The sequence below is a fragment of the Trichosurus vulpecula genome, chromosome 2 (assembly GCF_011100635.1).
Source record: "Trichosurus vulpecula isolate mTriVul1 chromosome 2, mTriVul1.pri, whole genome shotgun sequence".
NCBI classification, from domain to species: domain Eukaryota; kingdom Metazoa; phylum Chordata; class Mammalia; order Diprotodontia; family Phalangeridae; genus Trichosurus; species Trichosurus vulpecula.
Genome location: NC_050574.1, coordinates 251,117,797 through 251,142,261, shown reverse-complemented (window position 1 = coordinate 251,142,261; position 24,465 = coordinate 251,117,797). Strand labels below are relative to the sequence as shown.

Below are 24,465 nucleotides of genomic sequence, written 5' to 3'. Positions count from 1 at the left end.
GTGCAAAGTCCCACAATTTAGCACCTACATGCTTATAACTTTTGGGGAGACTAAGTATCTACTGTCAGTGGCTCCCTACTGTTTAGCTAATGAAATATGAACTCTTAGTCCTGATATTCAAGGCTCAGTACAATCCGAGGTCAACTCACCTTTCCTGTGTTGTTTCATATTATTCCTCCTCTTAAATCCTTGAGATTCTAGTCAAAATTGACTTTACACTCCATCCCTACCTTTAAGGATCTCGCACTGTAGGGAAGTATATCATAGAAGGTATCTTTAATGTTCTAGGTTTATTTTTTTAGGATGGGTGAAAAGCAGGTTGGGGAGGGAAGAATATCTCCTAGCGTGTGTCTGTGGGGCGGGGGGTAAGCCAGAGTATGTTTTGCAGAAAACACAGTAATCTGCTCAAAGCTTCTTTTGACGTGTCAGGCAGACAGACAGAACCATTTTGGCAGAGCTGGCTGTGACAAAAAGTGAATGACCTGAGTGACAGCAGGAAGTGCCCACTGGCTATAAGTTGGTCTGAAACTAAACAACCACGATTCTTTTCCAATTCAATTCACTTTGGAATAACTGGAAGAGACACGAAAGGGGCAGCATGTTGGGTCAGCCTTTAATTTTTTTAAAATGCTTTTCAGTGGAAGAGATATGATAATCGCCATCATTATAATTTAATGTCAAAAAGATGTAAGTAGGTATAAATTGAGAGGCTGAACTAAAATTTACCAGGCTATGGCTAGCTTGAGAAAATCTGGAGCTGCAGAAATCATAACTGACAAAGCTCAATTCAAACCATTTGGAGAGAGAACTAAAGCATACCATGCTTGAATGTGCCTTTGATAACAAAAGCATATCAGTTTTGAATATTTTTGTTACAAGTAGCAGTTAAATTTATAAAGTAAAAGCACTCTTATAATGTAATCAACATTAATAATCATTCAAAAACAAATTACAAACCAGATCAACAAGACAGACACTGAATTTGACAGACATGGAGGTAACAATAAAAAATGAGATGACATTTTTATATTTCACAAATACCTGGGAAAATCGGTAGAGAAATGCAAATGACAACAAAATGTACTAAATATCTGGATGTTAACCTACCAAGACAAAACAGACATAGAAAAAATTGTTGACAGAAAGAGTGGAAAATAAATAATTGCAGGGATGTCCCATGCACATGGCTAATCCAAGCCAATATATTAAAAATATCAATAATTCCAAAGCCAATCTAAAGATTTTGTAATGTTCCAAAGCAGCAATGTACTACTCAGAATTAGGCAGAATAATAAAATCTGCACAGAAAAACAAATGGGAAAAGCTTCCCCTGTATGCTTTCATACACATACCCTTTACAGTTTGGGAGACTGAGGTTAAGTGACTTACCCAAGGTCACACAACTAATAAGCCTCTGAGGGTGGATTTGCACTGAGGTCTTCCTGACTCCAGGCCCAGTACTCTATCTACTGCACCATAACTAGCTACCTTTAATGATAAGGGAGGGTTTTTGGGGGGGAGTAGAAGGTCAGTAGTGTATGTGAAAGCATATAGGGGGAGGCTCTTAAATGACAGGCTGGAGTCTACGGTCTATTTTATCCTTATATACAACATTTCTGGAGTGCTTAGGATAAAACGAGACAATATTTGTAAAGCATTTAGCACACTGCTTGGCACACAGTAGGTGCTTAATAAATGCTTATTCCCCTTCCCCTCCTGATTTTCAATTACTTCACTCAATTTTGTAAGTTTCCTAGTTTTTCACTGTGTAAAAGCCCAGTAGAGGCTTCAGACAAACATGGAACAGATGAAAAAATTCTCGACTTTCATTTCAAAGAAAAGATGAAAGAAACAAGCCAAATCTGTCCTGGGACTTCCTGAAAGGAAATCAGATGACCCCCTCCCCCCGTTATTGAGCACTAGGATATCTGAAGGATTAATCTGAGGAGGCATAAAAACGGCAAATCACAGAACAATCAACTATAAAAACTTACATTTTTATGTTTCCCAAAAAACAAAGGGAAAAGAGGAGCAGAGAAGTCAGCTCAAAGAAAGACAATTAACTTCTATCAACCTCATGGTCTTTAAAGAGCTTTATGTAAACAATATGGTTTTTAGCCTTAGCTCATAGTTCTGATTCAGAAGAATCAAAATTGGTCCTTTAAAAATATATATACATATATGTGTATATATATGTATATATACATATATGTGTATATATATATATACATATATGTGTATATATATGTATATATACATATATGTGTATATATATATGTATATATACACATATACATATATACATACGTATATATAGGCACACACGTATTCACACACAGAGACTGTGGATGTTGGGAAAGGGTATGTCTTTTGGTCTAAAATGGAAGGAATTCACACTCGCAGAGGACAGATTAGTGCTGAAGGGAGGTCTTTTCAGAGAAGTATGAGCAAAGCCTTTAGAAATGCAGTGTAAGTAAACTAAGAGTTTGTCTTTGAAAAGAATCCCATATGCACGCCCTGTTAAGTGTTCTGTTCCCCTGAAGTTCACATATCTCTATGCTGTAAGGTTTTCTGGGCTGGGATTTTGCTTGAGGTAGTTTTGCAATAATAAAAGGAGAGTCATGTGCCTGGCTCACCCCAGGCCCATTTACTAACAGTCAACAAAACTTACAGGCTTGAGAAAAGGGTGACTTCATCAGATGCTCTAAGATGACAGCTTAAGGTCCGGAAAAAACAAGGGCCCCAGGTGAAAAACCTTGTTTCTACATCTAATCAGAAGACTGGTTCCCAGAATCACATGGTTAGAGTAAAGAGATACCTTAAATACCATCTAGTCCAAGCCTCCCCCACCCTCGTTTTATAGATGAGGAAAGTGAGACCTATAGAGGTTCAGTGACTTCCCCAAGGTCACTTGGGTAAGTCATCCTGAAGCAATACCAGGAGCTAAAACCAGGTCCTTAGCCTCCAAATGTAAGTATTTTCATCCCCTACACCAGGGTTTTCAGGACAGAAATATCCCTGAAGCAGAGAAGGGGATGCCACCAGTTAGCTGGATGAGATACTCCTGAAGCATATCTAACCTCAGCTGCCTCAATCAAGTAAACATATAACCTTCAGATAAGGAAGGTTATCTGAGCTCCTGAATGGACCCCCCACCTAATGCAGGAAACTGAACCCAATCCTCAGTTATCCGGACAAATTTATACATCCTTCCAGTTGGTAATAACCTTCCTCCAAGACTTCACATAACACTTCTCTAATGGATTTATCACGTAATAATTATCTGTATGGATTAGCCTTCCCCAGACTATAAGCTTCTAAAGAACAGGGATCGTGTTTTTATCTAAAACATGTATCTTCCCAAAGGTTATCACAATGCTTGGCAAACAGTAGGTATTTAATAAATGCCTATATGCTGGATGGCTGCTGGTTACACAACACTACAATCCCTAAAGAAGGGAATTTGAAGGTCATCCAAAGCACAATGGGTGAAACATATGATGGGTATGATTAGGTTGCAACACATTATAAATAAGGAATTACAGAAGAAGTGACATGAAGGATGTCATCAAAGAAATGTATGACCAGGAAAAAAAAAGGGGAGGGAAGAGTTCACATAACAAAAGGGAAGACAAGGAAAATAAAAATAAGACTAGATAGCGCTGTACAAATATCATTTCATTTTATCCTCAGAACAACCCTAGGAGGGAGGTGCCATAATTATCATCCTCTTTTACAGATGAGGAAATGGAGGCAGAGTTTAATAAATCACATAGCTAGTAAGTATCTGAAGCAGGATTTGAACTCATGCATTCCTGACTCCAAGTCTACACTGCCTGGATGCTTGCCTGTTTGTTCCACCGGCATCCCTCAGCCGCATCGTGAGATCAACAAACCACTAGGATATCCTACTATGTATTTGTCTCCTACCATAAACGAATGTGCTGCCTCTAGATATATAAGGCAATCTCTTCTAAGTTTGAGTAGTTAAGCCTGTTAAGAGCAGAGCTTAAGCTTTTCTCACTCCATCATCCTCTTAATTATAATAGAATCTGAAGCACTAATTCTGTCAAGAAGTTGAATCCCAGACCACTGTTCTGGAACAAATGAAATCTCTTCTTGGAAAAAGAGGTATCTTCCCTTCTTCCAATCCCAAGTAGGAAAATGAACAGTCTTCTTCCTTACTCCTGGTTCTTCCTCAAAGTCAAAGTTACCGCCCAACAAAGTAAATAACAAGGGTAAAGTTCAGTTGAAAGGAATGACTTATCTACATTTGCTTTAATGAACACAGAAAGGGGAAAACCTGGAGTCTGTGTGGACATGAACATAATGTACTTATCCCCGGCTAAGGTATGAGAAGAGATACCGATCGCTGCTCACACTCTGAAGCAAGGAAAAACTCTTGACCTTTGCAAGTGTGGACCTGACAAACAAGACCACGGGAAAGTTGATAGCACAAGGGATACACACAAAACACCTAGGAAACTAAAAGCACAATTTCTTTAAAGCTGTTCTTCAAGAAGCAATTATAATTTCCTTGTTATTTGTTTGAACAAGTAACTTGTTTTAAAAAGTTTAACTTTGAAAATAAACAATTTCAGTTGTGGAAAAAAAAATGAATGAAACTATCACATTTTCCATTAAAAGAGTTCTCCCGAATCTCAAATCAATCACTCAAAAACATTTCTTCAGTGCCTGCTTTGTGCCAGTCACAGTCAGGGAGCTACGGTTGGGTTAGAGCCCATATATTTCTCCCTACGTAGATTTGTTTTTACTAGATGTAGACACAAAGCACGTTAAACCAAAATTTAAACAAAAGACCAGAATGTGTCCATTATGAAGCTGTATGATAGGGTATAATGCAAGAAAATTCTCCCCAACTAATTCCAATTAAATTTGGGCTAGTTTAGAAAATAGGTCACAGAATCCAGAATTGGAAGGGATTTTAGAAATTATCTAAGAGATACTGTGCTGAGACAGCAAAGAAAATCTCTTCCAGTTTCCTTGTTTTCCAAAACATCAGGAAGCACGTTCTTTTCTTTCAACTTGCTTCAAGTGAGAGCTCTGCTCACCATCTGCCCTGTTATCAAAAATGCCAACATTCAGAAAAGCTGTATGCCAGGCTGAGCAATTCTATCTCTGCCAACTATGAAACACAATGCCTCCCTCATTCTTCCCATTTAGTGGGAGTGAGGTGAAGTCTTGCTAGAAAAGGGCCATGTTCCGTACGAGGCTTTGCTGGGGGGATCAATGCAGACAACCCAAATCTGCATCTCTAATTCTCTGCTCATACAATGTGAAGATAGCAATTGTTTCTTGAATTCAATTGCTTTACTGTCCTTTGCAAAGCAAAGGTCAGTTAAAGGATGATAGATCTCTAACTTAAGGAAAGATTATTCTGAAGTGCTTTATCTTTGATATGCTATTTAGGAGCTGGCTGGTAAATGTTTAACAACTGGCTCACCACGGGGAAAATATATGCACAGCATACTTCTAAGTTTAATCCACAGGATGAACATTTTCTCCATCACTTTCTTAGGTGAGAAACTTGCAAAACAATAAATCAAGCCCTGATTTGTATCATTTGCCGATTTATGAGTTGTAAATGCTCACAATGAAAGTCTAACAATTGGCTGCTGGTGTGAGCTGGCTATAAGATACCCCTGGTGCTCTTTCAACCTTACAGGATCAAAAATTCCAGAGCTCGAAGAGACCACAGAGATCAATTGGCTCAACTTACTCTCTTTACAAAGGAGGAGAGGAAAGTCTGGACATGAGATGGCAAGCAATACAAGACTGATCTGTGGGGGCTGGTCCCAAGCCGCAATCACAACACACAGCATCACCAGTGGGCAGGTTCTAGGTACCAGTCTAGGAGTCTGCTTTCTCACTCCCGGGGAGTGACCTAGGATTATGGGATAGCAGTTGTACTTTCCAACTTTACTTAGAGGCATGGACGGTAAGGGGGAGAGAAGTGAGGGATTAATACTGGTTTTATCTGTGTGTGTGTGTGTAGCCTGATGCAGTGGTTGCAATAAACTCTCTCATGCTAGAAAGCTCTTAGAGGAGGACCCCTGCCATGGACCAAGTCCATTCCATTCAACTAATCCTTTGAGACAAATATTAGACGGAAGTGCAATCAATACAGATAGAATATCTTGTCTTTGAAAGGTCTTTTGCTGACCCTGTGCAGTGCTTAAACAATTGTAGGAACAGGCAAATCCATGGGGGAAAAGAAGGTTATTTTCAAAGTTACAAGAGATGTTGAGGGACACACAAAGACTTCAGTCTATCTCACTTCTTTTTAAACAAGGAACATAGGAGTTCTTAGACTTTAATTAGCTATCCCATATCTGCATGCAAATTATTAACATTTAGTCACATAATGCTGAATTATTCTTATAGAATACTTATTACTGCATTATCAGTGTTGAACTGTGTATGAACAAGTAGAAGATAGTGTTATGCACTGTCATATTTTCCACAGATGTTGGTCTACTCGTCAGTGATGAATAATAATACATACAGTAGAAATTATTTCAGCCTTCATAGCATATAGAATTATGTCTATAGCATCAAACAGACCTAAGAAGGGATCTTAGAGATGATACAAGACTTTTTTACAGATGAGGCAATGGAGACTCAGAGACATTAGATGACTTTCCCTATAGCACGTAAGTCGTTAATGACTATAATCTAGGCCTACTTTTCAAGCTAGTGTTCTTTCCATAGGACCATGGACCATGGATTATGGAAATGCACACACAAACTAGCATGCTGTAAATATCTAGGTACTCAGTAGGTGCATGATCACAGTACAAAGTTTGAACTTATGCTTTTAAAATTTCCTTGCTATTCTAAGAAGGAATTAAGAACAACATTGCATTCAACATGGTGGTGCTCAACTTGAGGAAAATCCTACACTAAATCTGCATGAAGTTCATGATACACTCAGACCTGAGGCTAATGGATACTAAGGGATACTCTAAGTTTACCCCCAAATAATCTGATTCTCAGTCAACTTACCTCAAAAATCTCAAAGCCATAAATGTCCAAAACTCCCATAACCTTCTTTCTCACTTTTGTTTGTGCCTTAAGTAAGAAACAAGAGCTGTAATTTCAGCATGAAATAAATCATTACCATAAAAATAACAAAGCAAAAATGAGGTCTAGCGACAAATCACATGAATTCATTACCCCATGGTTTTTTTTTTTTTAACAAAGAATAGAACAGTAATGAAGGACATGAGCTTAATTTGTTGAGTATATGAAAAAGATTATAAATCAGCAATGATTGTTCCAGAAATTTTATTAGTAGCTAAGTCAATCCATGTGACATAAAAGTCTTTTTAATTTAATAAAACAGATTTATAGCATTTTAGAGCTAGAAGGGTCTCTCAGGTTCCTGGCTCCAAACAAAAGAGACATACAACAACACACATGCATGTCCAATAAAAGGTTTTAAGATCGTGCACTGCATGTTACTATATATCAGAGACGTTAAGCCTTCACCACAATTTAAGACTTATAAGATAAATTCCTCCTACGTGCCAATGAAGAGTAGACCTAGTAGCATTAAAAAAAACAAAATGTGCCTATGATAAAACTTGCAGCTTACTGCACCCCTCTCTACCTTCCGTGCTCTAGGCAGCAGGTTGCCTCTCTTTTTCCTACTCTTAGCCCTGAATAAAACTCCCTCCTCTCCTTATTTTATTCAGAAAAGTACAAATAAGCTCAATGATTTGCTAATGGTCACATAGCTGGTTAGCAGCAGGAAGAGCCAGTATCCAAGTTTTCTAAAACCCATTCAGTCTATTGCTTCTTTTACTAATTGCTTATTTCTACTGAGATATTTTAATATAATGGTTAATAATAGCTATTTTTAAATGTTTTGATATTGAAATTCAAAAATAAAAAGCAAAAGAGGATGGGATTATTTCAGCTATTTACCGAAACTGACTGGTATATAACAAGTATTTAATAAATGCTTTCATTCATATGCCAATCAAGTCTCCTTTAAACCAATCTCTACAAAATTCTTTTTTTTAAATACTACTGATCACTTAAGAAAATGTTAGGTTGAATTTACTTAAATTGTAATTAGTACTTTTAATCCATTGGTACCTTAAAGTTTTCATCGTTATAACAACAGATTTATTTATGTTTAAACAGTTATTACCTTGATGCTTTCATTAATTCGATTCACCAGCCAGGAGAACAATCTGCTATAAAGGTTCTTAGCCAGGGCATCTCGGGCATAATAAGCCTATTAAAAATACACATATACAATTATTACAATCACTACTTTCATAGGCATTTTGAGAAAAAAAAAACATGTTTAACTGTTTAAAACTAGGCAGAAGGATCTGGTGCCTTTAAAAAGAGTTTTATTTCCTTTCAGATGCATGAAGACATCCATGGTGAGGGAATTAGCAATAGCTCATGCAAACACAGTAATATGAGTCTCATCTTTAAAACACAATTCAGATCTAACAGGAAGTTAGTACGCAGACAAGCAACAACCACTGTGTTCTGCATCCTAGAACTTTGGTTAAGCTAATGCCAGGAAAAACTAGACCTTGTCTGTCTTTAGTGCTCATTTTGACGAGCACAGAGGAGCTAACCAGGTATTTAATACCTGTATTCTAACTAAGAGCTAAATATATGCTAAGCTATTAGAACTAAATAGATGCTAAAACATCCCAGCAGTAGCACCCAACAAATAGGATCTGTTAGAACAGCAAGATCTTTCAGAACAGAACTTGGAAGAAAGGTCAGGTGCCAATGTGTGTAAAGAGGGGGATAATCAGAGTTTATATCAGTAACAAGGTGTAACATTTGTCCTTGAAAGTTCTTATTTCTATAACATGTTCTGGGGGTGCGTGTCCTTCATAGTTATTAAGTAGGAAATTAATTTGACTAATTAATGTTGCTTAAATTTCTAAAGATTATTTTATTTCATAAAACCGTAAGTGAACATGTCGGATTTCCCTGTTTTTCTCAGTTATCAATGCCTGAAATAACTAATTGCTATGTGACTCTACTATATGAGGCTACTAATTACTTTTCCTTCCCTGCCTAAACCTAGTCAAATGCCATGTCTTAGCAGCAGCGGCGGCAGCAGCAGCAGCAGTAGTAGTGGTGGTAGCAACAGCAAACCTTTATTTAACATCGTAAGGTTAGAAAAGCATTTTACATATACTATCTCATTTGATTCTCACAAGAACCCTCTGCTATAATTATTCCCACTTTACAAATGAGGAAACTGAGTCTGGGAGAGGTTAAGTGACTTGCCCAGTTGCCACAGCTGGTAAGTATTTGAGGAAAGATTTAAACTCAGGTCTTCCTGATTCCAAGTCTTGCATTCTAACCGCTAAGCAACCCTGCTGTCTCTTCTACCTCCACAGTGTCTCTCATGAGTCCCTCCTCTCTCCATACCTAAAACAACTGCCCTAGTTCAGGCGATCATTACCTCTAGCCTGGACCAGCCATCTAATTGGTTTCTCTATCTCCAGTCTCTCTTCTCTAATCCACTCTCCACATAGGCATCAAAATAATATTCCTAAATCACAAGCATGACCATGTCATCCTTTGCTCAAGAAATTTTACTATTTCTCTTTGGCCTCTAGAAAGAGGTCCATGGATAGATTTCAGGAAATCCACATGCTTGGATAGGAACATGCACGCGCGCGTGCGCACGCGCATACACACACACACACACACACACACACACACACACACACACCCTTTCCATCAATTAGTTTAAAACAGGATTCTAAGAAGAGTCCTGCAGGCTTCACCAGACTGGCAAAGGGGTCCATAACATGAAAAAAGATTAAGAACCACTGCTTTAGAACAACGTGTAAAGACTTCTCCATTTGGCTTTAAAAATCCATTCACAATCTCCGTTCTATCTTTCTGGGTTGATCGCACATTTACTTTCCTTCATGTACTTTACATTCCAGTCTGCATAATATTCTCTGTAGAGGCCATTTCTGCCCAGGCTGTCCTCCAAGCCTGGAATGTACTCTATTCCTCCTCACCTCTGCCTCAGAGAGTCCCCAGCTTCCAAAGCTCAGCTGAAGTGACAGCTCCCATAGGAAACCCATCCTGATTCTCCTCCCATTCTCCAATTACCAGTGCCTTCCCTGAGGAAATTATTTTAAATTCACTTTGTATATAGTTTGATTTTATTTATTTGTGATCCTGTTGTTTTCCCCAAATAGAATATAAGGCAGGAGTTCCAGCTTTTTTCCACTTTGTATTCCCAGTGCATACCACAATGACTAGAACACAGTAGGCACTTAATAAACGTTCATTGAATAAATAAAATTGTTTAGTAGCAGCTACAACAAGAGAAGGTAGACTGCCTGCACCTGACCTTAACTTAGGTCACATCTCTAGGTCCTAATGTTGAAATAATAAAAATGGCTGACATTTATATATGTTACTACGAGTACACGATATGTTAATCATATACAGAAACCCTTTCCGGCCTATAAAAAAGGTAATAGATGCATCAAAGGTCTAGTACACAATTGTGAGACAAAGATTTCTTCAGAGGATCAGATTCTATCCATAGAAAACAAAACCAAAAGAAAACAAGAAGAGATAAAACTGTCTAAATGCAGCGGAAAAAGAAAAAATGAATAAACAACAAGTAAGCAAAGCAAACACATATACACATACACTCACTAGAAAAGTTTTAAAGAAATTTCAATTATATTTTTCTTTCCTAAACTTTTTTAGGAGCCAACCATAGATTCCTTTAACAGTTTCCTCTTCCTGAAGACTATTTCTAAACTCGTAAGAGTCTTGGTTTTTGTTTCTTTGTTAAAATAAGCCTTTACTACCATTCGCAGTTCTGATGCTAAGATTAGGAAGGTAGGTGGTACGATGAGTTAGAGTGATGTACCTGGAGTCAGGAAGACTTGACTTCAAACCCTGCCTCAGACACTTACTAGCTGTGTGATCCCAGGCAAGTCACAAACTCTCTCAGCTTTAGTTTCTGTAACACCTATATCACAGGTTTGTTATGAAACTCAAATAAGATGACACGCGCAACACTCTGCAAAGCTCACAGCATGATAAGTACTCTTCCTGTTGTTGCTATTACTAGTAAGTTTCAAAGGTCAATAATAGAAAAAAGGAAAACTAGGCCTATTTTACAGGTACTCGCTTTCCTTTTTCTCTATAGTTTAAAGTTTTACAAGTCCCCTAAAATGCACAGGCATTTTGGTTTTTTGCAAAAGAAATCTATACTCCACAGCTGAGAAAATCTAAAGAGCCGATCAATCAACTCATCAATAAACATGTATTAAGTATCTAAGATAAGGAAAGAGAGCAGCCTATGTAAAAAGTACCGGGACTCTTCTACGAGGTTAGAGCAATTCTGCTAGCTGTCATACGTACCAAACGGGTAACCTACTTACGGCAAACTGATATTCCAACGGGGGAACCAGGGAACACACACCGTACTATTGATGTCAGTATTTCCTGGTTGACCCTCCAGACCTCTACTCATCACCTCACCAGGCTTCACGTGTGCCATGCTAACTGCTTTCCTTGAATAACATCAGGAAAACGGGGCTAATATCTAGATGCCTTGCCTATCTTTCACTGTCGCTGTGAGGAGCAGCTGTGAGAAGAGGTGCAAAAGTGCTCTTAAAAGCATCAGGGCTGATTATTCAATCAAGGCCAAATAGAATGGGCCTTGTAGGTCAGAGCCGTCAGAATCAGAACTGGGTCTTCACAGAAGAAAGTTCAGTCATGCTAAGGTGTAGGGCTATAGAATGAGATCAAAGGTGATACATGTTGGAGACCTTTGAGTATATAAGAGGAACAGAAGAAACTACATAAAATAAAAGTAAAGAGTAAAGATATTCTAACAAAGTGAAAACTGGGAGAAAAGAACTTTGGGGCAGTACATTTGGGGAAGTATCTGCAGGGAACCTTGCAACATATTTGGGTCTCCTACTTCTGTTTCATGTACAAGTATAAGAGTGACTGAGTGTGTCTGAGTGTGTGTGCGACACACAATCAGTTAAATGCTTCCTACAGTGGAGTCACTGCCTTCCTTAAACCAGTGTTAGGCAGGAGAATTTTACTGTCAGTTTTTGTGTTAAACAGCATATTTGCTGCTCTTAACTGGCAGAGAGTGTACAGACTTGGGATGGTGAGAGTATGGCCGGGAAAGTGTTAAATGGAGGGAAAGGAGGAAGTCTGAGAAAGGAAAGTCCACTTCTCTGCTGAGGTCTGGAATGTCAACCAGGAAATATTGAATTAGAGGGTCCTTACTGGGAAATGGTGGGAAATTATCTTGGAGAGCCTCAACGTTCCAGCTTTGAGAATTGGTGAGAGGAAGCTGGACCATGGCTCAATATCATATTCTAATTCCGTATGAGTCACCATATCAAAGAAAAGATCTGAATACTTCAGGGAATGAAAGCCATGGGGCATTAAAAATGATAATAGTTTGGAAGAATGTAAGCTATGAGGAAAAGTTAGTAAATTCGACTCCTTACTCATTGGTGGGGAGTGGAGAGAGAAGAAACCCTCCATTTGACATGAAAGGATCAGTAGAAATATATATATATTTTTTAAATGCTCATTACACATTAAAAAAAAAAACCAATCACTATAACTGAGTTTTTCAAATAAAGCTAGAGAAGCTACAGACAAAAAAAATCTGTGTTTTGGGAAGAAAGCTGGTCTTGCTAAACACTGAGCTACCTTCCAACTCTAAGCCTATGATTCTATTAACTATTTCATACCAGACATAAGGAGGGGGAAATGTCCCTTCAAGCTCGAATTTCATGATCCTATAAGAAAAAGGTAACTACAAGACAGTACAAACTACGATAAAAAATAACTTCTAAAATAAGAAACAGCCAACCTTTTTTAAAATGGAAACTATACTGCTGACATTTCTTGGGGGTTGTTAGACAAGACTCTCCTCTAATTTATAAAAAGTATAAATTATACAAAGTACATATAACATATATAGCATATATTATATATCTATATATGATATAGTATGTATAATATAGAAGTATACATAAATTATACAAAGTATAAATTACAATACAAAGCATGTATCATGGGGGGGGGGCTTAAAAAGCAGTATTTACCTTTGTAAGGAATACAGAATCGTGTGAAGCTTGTGATCTGAATCTATCTTTACTCTAGGTAAAGCACGCGGAAGACTGACCAGTGGAGGCAAGCGGCCGAACCGCACCCTGCATTCCACTACTCTGCAGGGGATGGGCCTAAAGCATCCAAAGGGACTAAGAAAATGCAGTGTGTAGTAATGGAGAGATAGGAAATCCTGGGTCTAGCTCTGCTCTGGTCTGCTGACCGGTGGGAAACTGGACAAGAGACACAACCAGGATCCTAGTTTCCTTCATTTTAAAAATGGGGATTAGAATTACCTATATTCCCCCCTTTTTTTTTAACACAATAAAGATCAAATTATACCATGCATGTGAATGCACTTTGAAATACAAAAATTGTTCTACAAGCACAGAATATCATTATTAGAAGGAAAGAAAGAAAAAAACCCATTTAAATATGCAGTTAGTAGAGCCAAACTCACTGTGAGAAAGAATAGCTCAGTAGCACATAAAGGAAACATTCACTTTAACATCCTTTTTGTAAGAGAAAACTAAAGCCATGCTTACAGTTCTTGGTCTGATTAAGCTAGAAAAAAATGAAATGCAAAGCTGATTTAAATAAGATTTTGTTTAAACAAACATAAATAAAACAGACACCATACATAAAGGCTATGAAGACTACTACATCGGACTGTCTTTGCTGCTGGACACGGGTGTCCACAATGTTCATGAAAATTAAAGTAAAAAAGGGCAGTGAAACCATTCTCTTTACTCAGACAACAAGGGAATCCAGTTGGGATTTGGGATTTTACCTGAGCCACATTCAGCGTTGTTGAAACTTTCTCCTGTTTGGCTTCAACTGTTCGGAAGCTGAAAGCCCTTTCTAGGACTGACTGATCGATGCCAGTCAACTCACAAATTTCCTTCAGCTCTGTGGAGGAAAAAAAAAGAAAGAAACAAAAAAAACCCCAGAATGTGACTCTGAGTGTTGCAAAACACACTCTAAGAATTCCTCCATCAACTTCCACTACCAATTCATTCCAACTGACTTTTTCCCAAGCATTCATACGCTCAGAATTTACTTTGGATTAATAGGTGTAGCTTAAATACCATGTGAAGTAACATTCAGATGGAGCTACAGAAAAATACAGGTAAATTTCATGTTTGAGACTTAAAACTGGGCAGCAGTTCAAAGCAAACTTGCCACACAAAAGTTCACCGACTTACCATTTTTATCTTTGATTTTGCTTTCATCTAAGCCATTCACTCGAGATTCGGGCTTGAACTCAATGTTCCCCAGTTTTAACACTGCTGCTATTACTTCCAAGACAGACTGGGCTTCATGATCCATAAAGCCCACGATCTGCATGGCATTCTGGGAAAAGGAAGCATGTGATTTTTGTTAACTAGAGAAAATTGTTTTTAAAAGTCATTTGAGAAAAGAAATACACATTAGGGGCAAAAGCAATGGAAAAATATGAGCTTTCCAAACTTCTCTATTCCTGTCGAGGGCATCATCATCCTCCCAGTTACTCACAATGTAGGTGTCATCCTCCATTGCATACTCTTACCCACTCCACTCCCATATCCAATCTGTTGCCAGGTCTTGTCACTTCCACCTTTATAAAATCTCTGTTATTACTCTCCCTTGGGGATGTATCACTCAATTTTGATGATGAAAACATATGGAACTAAAGCATAGTTGAAACAGTGCTGGACTTTCAAGTCCAACAAATTTTGGGTTCAATTTCTGCCCCAGACACCTAAATATTTCAGTTAACTTCTCTCTGCCTTAACTTCACCTATAAGATGAAGGGGTTGGATTCTGTGGCCTTAAAGGTCCCTTCCACCTCTAAATCACTAACTGAGCCTATGATTCAATGCTCAATAATTCCCAAAGACCGGAACCTCAAGGTAATTTAAGAAGGAAATGTCTTACTCCTTTTTTATAGTGATAATGGTACTGAAATGTCAACCGTACGGCATGGAATTAATTTGAGCTAATAAAGTAAGGGAGAGAGGGGGCAGCATGGCAATGGATAGAGGCAAAGACTTGAAAATCAAGAGGTCCTGGATTCAAGTTTAGCCTTTGACAAGTTCTATATGAGTAAGTGTAGCAAGTTCCTTAACTTCTCAGTTCTCCAGACAGCTCTTTAAAACTATAGGTTATAGAGGAGCTGCTAACTTGCATGGGGGAGGGAGAGTGAATTTCACCAGTTCCATCACCACTGGTAAACCATCAAAAATAAATAATTTTTTAAAAACTTGAAGCATTCTTATAACAACTTACTACCTAGGAGTTTCTATCTTATGAAACAATCTTCATAGACACAGGGTGGGTAGATCTATCATTATCAATAGGAGTACTTACCCTAACTGTTCTGAAATTTGCTGCATCGTCCACTCCATTCACCTTGGCAGAGTCCAGGCTCAAATAGTTATATCTGCTGAAATCCCGCTCCAGTTTGAGTTTATCTAAAGGACCATAAACACAGAGATACAGGGGACATCAATAAGGTGCTTGAGTTCCACTCATTTCTACGATGCCTCCCTCCCTCATTCTACCAGCTCTTCCTCCTTATGGTAATTCAACGGCAACAAAGTGAGCGCACTTGAGATACTGCAGGCACTTCCTGCACATGAAAATTCAAAGGAAATAAGAAAGTGGGTGGAAATCACGGACACCCTCAAGGTCACTGTTAACTGTGGCAGCTTCACTAAGAAGACAAATACTTACGAAGCAGATCTTCCGAGGCTCCCGACAGGAGCTGATAGAAAATGTGGAAGTTCCTTTCGCCTCTTGGCTGCTTAACAACACGGGACTTTTCTAAGAGATCTGAAGAAAAAAAGAGACAAATGGTAGAACGTCAGTCACCTTTATCTCAAATTCTGCATGTTCTTCTTCTTTGTTCTTCACTTTCTATGTCATCTCACTCAGATCCTGTAACCTAAGATACTGATGGCCAGGACTGGTTTCCATATTCGGCTATGAAGTGCCAGACAGAGTTCCACATAGGGCCATGTCTAAACAAGAATTCACAACCACAAACATAAGGCTCCATCTCAACCCTTTATAAAGGGGAAATCTGTGGAGACCAGAGGACCCAAAGGGAGAAATAGAATTAGTATGTTTTTGGTTGCTTGTCATCCAGACACGACAGGAGCAATGAGCCCTGAGAACAATAGAGCTTTGGGGGAAAGGTTTTTAGGGATTTCCAATGCCAACCACACCTACCACTGAAAAAAAGTCATCTTTTGTACCACATATGCCATAGGTTGGCAACTCCTAGCATGAAGAGTAGCATCTTCAGACTTGCACCATTCTTTGGCAGCATGAATGAGCTCAAGTTGACGTAGGTACCAGCAATACCTTGAAACTCACTAAATCATAACTCCCGACAATGCAGCATAATTATGGACCGCAACAGCAACACAGAGACTGGCCTCACCATCAGCAATCAGTCATCAGCTGGCTCTTTTGGAACAAAGACAACAGCTGTGGCCACAAACTGAAGAATGGTATTCACATGTGCCCAGGGCTGCTGGCCTAATCTATCTATTCGGCTGCCTTTTCAATACTTACAAGGTGGGGGCGGGGGGGGGGGGGAGAGAGGGAGAGAGGGAGAGAGAGAGTGTATGTGTGCGTGCGTGCGTGCAACACACCAGATATACAACCTCAATTCACTGAATACAAAAGACCTCTTATGCCTGCTGAGTGTTACATCTAAACCACATTTTAACCACAATAATACACATCTGTTACTGTACAGCGGACGAGGATGATTACTCAACAAATACTGCTCCTTTGAAGTTTACGATACCCTTTTTCTTCAGATGCTTGTTGCTACCATAATCTTCAGGATGCTCTCTCGCTTTCCTCAATGATTTCAGGACTCTGCTTACTTTCTTCTCTCCCTTCTATCCCCATCAACATCTTTGATAATAATAATAATGTTCAATCTGATGACCCTCCCAATATCCCTTAGTCTCTCGACCTCTTAACCTGCTCAGCAACCACGACTTCCATTTCTGTCCTTTTGACATCTATAGGATTATCACGCTCTCGACAGAGCTCACCATCCAGGAAGCAACTCGATCTCCAAAATCTTGATTTTTTTTTTAACGTTTTCTTTTCTTAACACAACCTGCGGTCTTCACACCCTCATACACCTCCTAAACTTGCTCTTTGTTCTCAGTGCGTCTTCCTGGATCTTCCTCCCATCTACCTTTGACAGTTTTGAACCTATAGTGAGGCATTTCAATGATGTGCCTTTGTTCCCGCCTTGAATCCTTAGCCTTCTGAGGATTTAATGATGCCTACCCTAATAAAACCAACCTCAGATCACCTCCTTTACCTACTTTCTTCCCTTCGACTGCAAAGGAGAACAGCGGTGCCACCGGATGTCCCGAGCAATGCTGAGACGGTCCACTATAAATGTATTACTAACTCCCTGTCATATCCCCCGCAACAGCTGTTCTAAACCTCAAGACACCCAACCCCAACATCTGCTCTCCTCCCTTTTAACAGATGACCTTAACTTTTACTGTAATGTGTAACTGGGGAGATTCACCCTAGTGTCTTCATCTTTCTACCGCTATACCTCAAAACTGCCCTGTGTTTTCTATCCTATTTTCATGTCTGAGAGGATAAGGTGAGCATCTTCACCGGATCCCTTGCACCCCCCTCCAATATTTTCTAGGACTTAATAATAATAATAACCAGCATTTATATAAGCATTTTAAGGTTTGCAAAGCACTTTACATATATAATCTCATGTGATCCTCATAACAACTCTGTGAAGTAGGCAGTCTTATCCAGATTTTACAGATGAGGACACCAAGTCTGGGAGAGGTTAAGTGACTTACACGGGATTATTTCAATATTTCCATATAAACACAGTCAGATCATCCCTGTCCTAACAAACAAAAAGCCTCCTCTTAACCCAGATACCATTCTTCAAGCTATAATTCATACTCTGTCTCTTGGCCATTTTGCTACTAAACTTTCTAAGATGAATAGTCTCCACTTGATGCCTCTAATTTCCTTACCACCTACATAAAGTCTTCTAATCTCACCATTCTACTGAAAGCTGTTCTTTCCAAGGGTCACCAGTGAACCAATGACTTAACTGCCAATCTAAAATACAGCCTCATCTCAAATTTCCTTCTCCTTGACCTCTCTGTTGCTTCCTTCACAGCTCAAATCCCTTCTTTTGCAATAGGACTTTCCTGGTCACTCCAGCACCTGGTGTCTTCCCTTTGAGATTTTTTCCCAACTATTCTGTATATGTCTTGTTACTTACAGGTGGTCTTCTTCATTAGCATCAGAGCTCCTTGAGGGTAGGGAGTGCTTCTGCTTTTCTTTGTACCAACAGCACTCAGTTCAGGTCTGGCATTTTGATTGCTTTGATGTTGTACTCCTTGATTTGAAGCTGGATTTTTTTATTGAAGCCATTTTTTGTGAAGTTGTATTCATTTGTATTTCTTGATACTCTCTCCTCTCTTGGTTTCCATGACACTGCTTTCTTACTCCTCCTACCTCAATGACCAAAGTGACCAAAGTGGCTGGTTTCTTTTCCTTTTCTTATCACCTTAATGTGGGCATCCACTAAAGCCCTCTTCTATCCATTCTCTTTCCACTGAAATTTTATCCACTACAAAGGTTTGTCACCTCTCTGGAGAAGACTTTCAAATGTATATGTCAAGTCCTGACCTCCTTTCTGAGCCTTAATCCCTCATTTCTTCCTCCCTGCAGCTCTATGTAAATATCTGGCCAATACTTCACATTTGACACATCCAAAATTAAACAAATCTTCCATGCAAAACATGGTCCATCTAGATAACTTTCCCATTTTTTCCAGTGTCTCAGGATAGGAACTTTAGGCATCTTTAAATTTCCCTCTCCCTCACTCCCATGTACAATAAGTTGCCAAATGTTGCTAATAGATAGAAAACCTAATGAAGAAAGCAGAACTCAGATGGAGAAAAGGGAATAAATAAAAGCACCTTGAAAACCCCAGGTGAGACAAAACAGATTCCTTCCTCTAAAATACCTTCCCCATTTTTCCAATCCTGCCTACTTTTACTGCTACCCCCCCTAGTTTGGGACTATGCGGACCTTCTTTTAGATTATTATAATGGTCTCCTAACTTTTTTTCCCTGCTTCTAGTTTTTTTTCCACACCAGAATTCATTTTTTTCACCACTGCCACAGTAAATAATGCAGGAGTCTAACCAATCACATCATCCCCCTTTGCAAAAAGCTTTTAGAGGGCACCCATGGCCTTCAGGATAAAATAAGAACTCCTTGGCCTGGTTTCCAGGGCTCTTCGAGACCTTGCTCTTCTTGACCTGGTACCTTCCTCCCAGTCTCATGAACATTTTATATATAGTAGATAGCTTGTACATTCAGTTATTTACATATTGTCTCCCCCATTAGAATGGGAGGTACTTGAGGGAAAGGGCTGTTCTTTGCACCCCTAGTGCTTAGCACAGAGCTTAGAATAGAGTAAGTGATCAATAAACACTTGCTGAATGGCTGGACTATATTTATTCCATAATTTAATTTTGTCCTACTATGTCATCCATGACCAAAATGTGCCTTCTCTTCAAAGTCCACCAGTTGACAGCCTTCCAGTAAATGCTTGCTGAACTGAACTGAATCATTTTCATTCAAAAAACCCAGCTCTGCAATTTGGAGCTATGCCCAAAGGGCAATAAAACTGTGCATATCCTTTGATGCAGCAATACCACTACTAGGTCTATATTCCAAAGAGATCATAAAAAAGGGAAAAGGACCCACATGAACAAAAATATTTATAGGAGCTCTTTTGGAGGTGGCCAAGAACTGGAAATTGATGCCAATGAATTGGGGAATGGCTGAACAAGTTGTGGTAAATGAATGTAATGGAATACTATTGTTCCATAAGAAATGATGAGCAGACAGATTTCAGAAAAACCTGGAAAGATTCTCATGAACTGATGCTGAGTGAAGTGTGCAGAACCAGGAGAACATTGTACGCAGTAAGAGCAACATATTCAACGATTAACTCTGATAGACTGGGCTCTTCTCAGCAATACAATGCTCCAAGTTAATTCCAAAAGACTCATGACAGAAAATGCTATCCACATCAGACAACTATGGAGTCTGAATGCAGATGGAAACATACTATTTTCTTTTTTTTTCTTTTTCATGGTTTTTCCCTTTTTTTTTTCGACTCTTCTTTTACAACGTGACTAATGTGGAAATCTTAATAGGATTGTACATGTATAGCCTCTATCAGATTTCATGCCGTCTTGGGGAGGCAGGATGGGAGAGAGGGGAGAAATTTTAGAACTCAAAATCTTATATGTGAATGTTGAAAACTAATAAATAATTTTTAAAAAATCCACCTCTACTGACATTTAGCCCAGATAAAACTGATCTTTCCCTTCTTTTATCTTTTAGTCTTGTTTCACGTACCTAATGATTTTCTAACATACGTTACACATATTTGCATTATATCTCATTTCTTTGCTAGACTATAGGTTTTCTGTGGGTAAGGACAGTATTGATTTTCATCTTTGTACTCCCAGCACCTAGCATAGAGCCTGTCAACCTAGGATGGGGCTTTGCAACCCTTTGCTGAATCAAAATGAATTATAATGTTCCCAGAGATGCCAGTTTCAAACTCCCTGCTCTCTTTAAGAAGTTATGAGCTGCTAGTTACAGAAGTAATTTGTTTAATAAATAGCTTGTCCAAAATCGATGCAAATATTTAAAAGCATTCATTGGCGCTTTCCACAAGCATGTGTGCACACTCACAATAGAACTGCATGAAGTCACAGCAGGTGATTACTTTAGGTACCGAGCATAAATTCAGTTCATTATTTACAAATAGCCACCACCTGACCATTTTCATTTATCTGAAAGCTTCCCTGCCTTATGTCTAAACAGAAAATTGGCACAGCACTTTCTTCTGCTTCAGGCACTTTTTGCCTCCACTAACAAAGAGATCCAATATAGGAAAAAATTTGTAAGCACTTCACGTAGCTAAATCCTAAATCCCCTTTCATATTAGCGTTAAGTTTAAGCTACCAGTATATGGACCTAACCATCAAATTCTGGGAGAAGGAGAAAAATACTAGTACTAGAATGTTCCACAACCTGGGCATCAGCAAAAAAAAAAAAAAAAAAAGACTCTTGTTCAGTCATTCTGCAAGTATTTATTCAGCGTTTACTATGTGCCAGGCATTGTGGAGGCACCACACAATCAGGTGCTGCTTCTTTTCAATTTTGACCATTTCCTGGTGTCTACCTCACATGGTAATATCATAATCATCTGACATTTTTATAGGATTTTAAAGTTTGCAAAGTGATTATGATTCATATACAATCTGTCAACTGATCCTTACAACAACCACTCTCCTAAGATAGGTTCTGCAGGTTATTAATCATCATCATTATCATAAACTAGGTGGTACACTGGATAGAATGTTGGCCCTGGAGTCAGAAAGACTCATCTTAATGAGTTCAAAACCGGATTCAGGTATTTACTAGCTGTGTGACCTGAGCAAGTCACCTCACCCTGTTTGCCTCAGTTTCCTCATCTGTCAAATAAGCTGGAGAAGGAAACAGCAAAATATGCCAGCATCCTTGCCAAGAAAACCCCACATGGCGTCACAAGGAATCAGACACGACTGAAAAATGGCTGAACAGCAGCGCTATCATCATATTGTTTTAAAAATGTATTGTATACATTCTCTCAACTGATCCTTACAACAACTACCTTCCTGAGGTTAGTTCTGCAGGTGTTATTATTCCCTTTTATCAAATGATAAAACTGAGGCTCAGAAAAACTCCTTTATGGTCACAGGAAATGAATGACAGAAGAGGGGTTGCACTTTTATCACCACTGAATCCACCATTTTCTTTCCTCTTTGCCACAATGCTTCTCTTTTGCATATTATATATGCAGAACAGGGACAGAAATAGGCTTCTCTTTCAGACTTTGTGGAAGGAGGATGTTTGTTAAAAGGTTAACAGGCCTAACGGGACACAGTTATTGCCCACAAGAAACCCTGTGGCTTGAGGCCTGCCAAACTACTGCTCAGGTCCCATGGTAAACATTTTCTCTGTTACATATCTTCTTGGCAACAGAGATAGGTAGGGTTTAATGGGTAAGCTTGTTATTGGGACCTAAGGCATGAAAATTAGCCTGGGTATTCTTTTTACCCTTCAAACCTGAAAGGATAAGATATATCCAATTCTATACGCCTCAGTTTCCTTGTCTGAAAGTGAAGGGGACTGGATGAGAGGGTCCTCAACAATCCCTTCTTTCTCTAGCATTTTAATCATATGATTTCTGATGCCAAGTAACTCTATTCTCTCTCCATTTTCTTCCTGTCCCTCTGTATAATTAAAATAGATGAACACTTTTTGAACACTCAGTGGGTGTGTTAACAATTTCCTATGTTATATTATAAAAAGGTAACTTCCACATGAACTGCAACAGCCAGGATGTTTTGGTCAATCTAAAAGTAGTTTTCTAGTTCCATTTAAAATTAATTCTCTGTGTCCTCTGCAGAAGTAGCATCTTCAGAACTGAAAATAAGGATGTCTGACAAATAATCTGAAATTCAAAGGCAGAAAACTGCCTGCAATGTCTTCTTACATTTACAAGATAACAAAATGCTGCACAAAATATGCATTTGTTCAGAGAAAACAGGTCTTGGTTGTAACAAAGGTTCAGCCTTGCCAACTCTGTGTGTAGTCCAGCTTTTGCACTTTAGTCATGTATTTGCAGCTTAAAATCAAACTGACAAAAGTGAGCTAAAACATCTGGCATAAAGTAACAAAAGAACCATTCCCCCCTCTCCCTTCTCCCAGAATTTTCATAAATCAACCAAAAGTCTTAACTAAGTCACCATGACAAAGGTATCCAATTTAACCTCCAGACAGCTGCGTATGCTTAGTGACAAAATTTCAAAGATATTACATTTTGTGCTCATGAAAAATTAATGTGGGTTTTGAGTAAATATGCAGAAAAGTTGGCACAGTGTCTGTATAAGCTCATTAATTTTTAATTTCTAACAGTTTATCATGTACTTGATATAGATTTGGGGGGGAGACTAATAGCAAAAATGCAACTATAAGAAAAAAGCAGAAATCATTTTTAAAATAGTCCTGTAGGCAGATGTGCTCAATTATACATGTATAAATTAGTCATAAAGGAATGCCCTGTGTATTTAATGATTTATTACTTTTAGTTCAAAGTTAGCTGAACTAGATAGAGAGTTTCTTAAGGTTTTTAACCAACTCTTGCTTTCCAACTGTTTAAAATTTTGTAAAGACTAGCGTTATGAGCCTGAAAATCTTTTCTGCCTAAATTGGATGTATGGACTCACTGAGGTGGACAAACGTGCATTGTAGATTGCAAACCTTTGTTCCTGAGCCTATGCTATTCTTGTTCATGTCTTCTCATGAATTGGCCATAGAAGACCTTCCCAGCGGGATGGAGCCTTTTCACTATACCTTTTTCCATCTCATGAGTAACAATACACCATTATGTTACAATGAGTTCCTTAGGTTTCTTAGCTAATTCCTGTTTTCCAATAGTTGAAACATTGTGACAAGTTCCAAGTGTGATAGTCTCACAAATTTTTAATTTAAACTTTATTTTAATAAAGTTGTTCAGAAGTGAATTGGGTAGCCTTGAGAAGTAGTGAGTTTTCTACCACTGACCATCTTTAATGTGAGCTGGGAGGGGCATAGGATCATACATCAGGAAGCAGAAGGGATTTCAGAAGGCATCTACATCTAATCCAAACCTTTCAATTTATTGATGAGGAAACTGAGTCTCAGGGAAGTTAAGTGACTTCTCAAAAGTCATATTGGTCCTACATGGAGCATGGCCATAACTTATCTGACACCAGAGATAATATTCTACCTAGTATACCAAAAGGCTTCCTGATGACTCCTAATAAATGGGGTTTCTTTCTCAAGTTAGTCTAGATCACAGGTGTCAAAAATATGACTTAATCAGATTAAAATGTAATTGGGAAATATTTAACAAAATAAATAAAAATACAATAAAGCCCATAGGGATTGGATGTGCACCTGCTCTTTCTACTTCAGTTTGACACTGCTGTTCTAGATGATCTCTAAGGTACCTTTGAACTCTAAGATGCTGTAAATTTAATTCAATAAATATTTAGTAAGCATTCTCTATATGAGGGCTGTCCAACCTTAGGTTTTTATCAAAACAATAGACAATATATTTTAATTTGCCATTTTAGTGAGAGCTCTGTGGTAGCTCAGCCTCGTTTACAAAAGCATTTATATAAATTTCTATACTTATAGGCGGGCCACATAA

The 24,465-nt window shown here is 38.5% G+C and overlaps 1 protein-coding gene across 7 annotated transcripts in view; it reads right to left on the bottom strand.

Annotated features, from left to right (window-relative positions):
- The window catches only part of MYO1B (myosin IB), a 227,811-nt gene that overhangs the window by 49,746 nt on the left and 153,600 nt on the right, over nt 1–24,465 (bottom strand). For all 7 annotated transcript variants that reach the window (XM_036745516.1, XM_036745519.1, XM_036745521.1 and 4 more), the window contains exons 8-13: nt 15,850–15,948; nt 15,484–15,587; nt 14,340–14,487; nt 13,925–14,043; nt 8,180–8,266; nt 7,027–7,092 (exon numbers count right to left, since the gene is read on the bottom strand). In XM_036745516.1, coding sequence (XP_036601411.1) covers nt 7,027–7,092; nt 8,180–8,266; nt 13,925–14,043; nt 14,340–14,487; nt 15,484–15,587; nt 15,850–15,948 — 623 coding nt within the window. The remainder of the gene's footprint in view (nt 1–7,026; nt 7,093–8,179; nt 8,267–13,924; nt 14,044–14,339; nt 14,488–15,483; nt 15,588–15,849; nt 15,949–24,465) is intronic.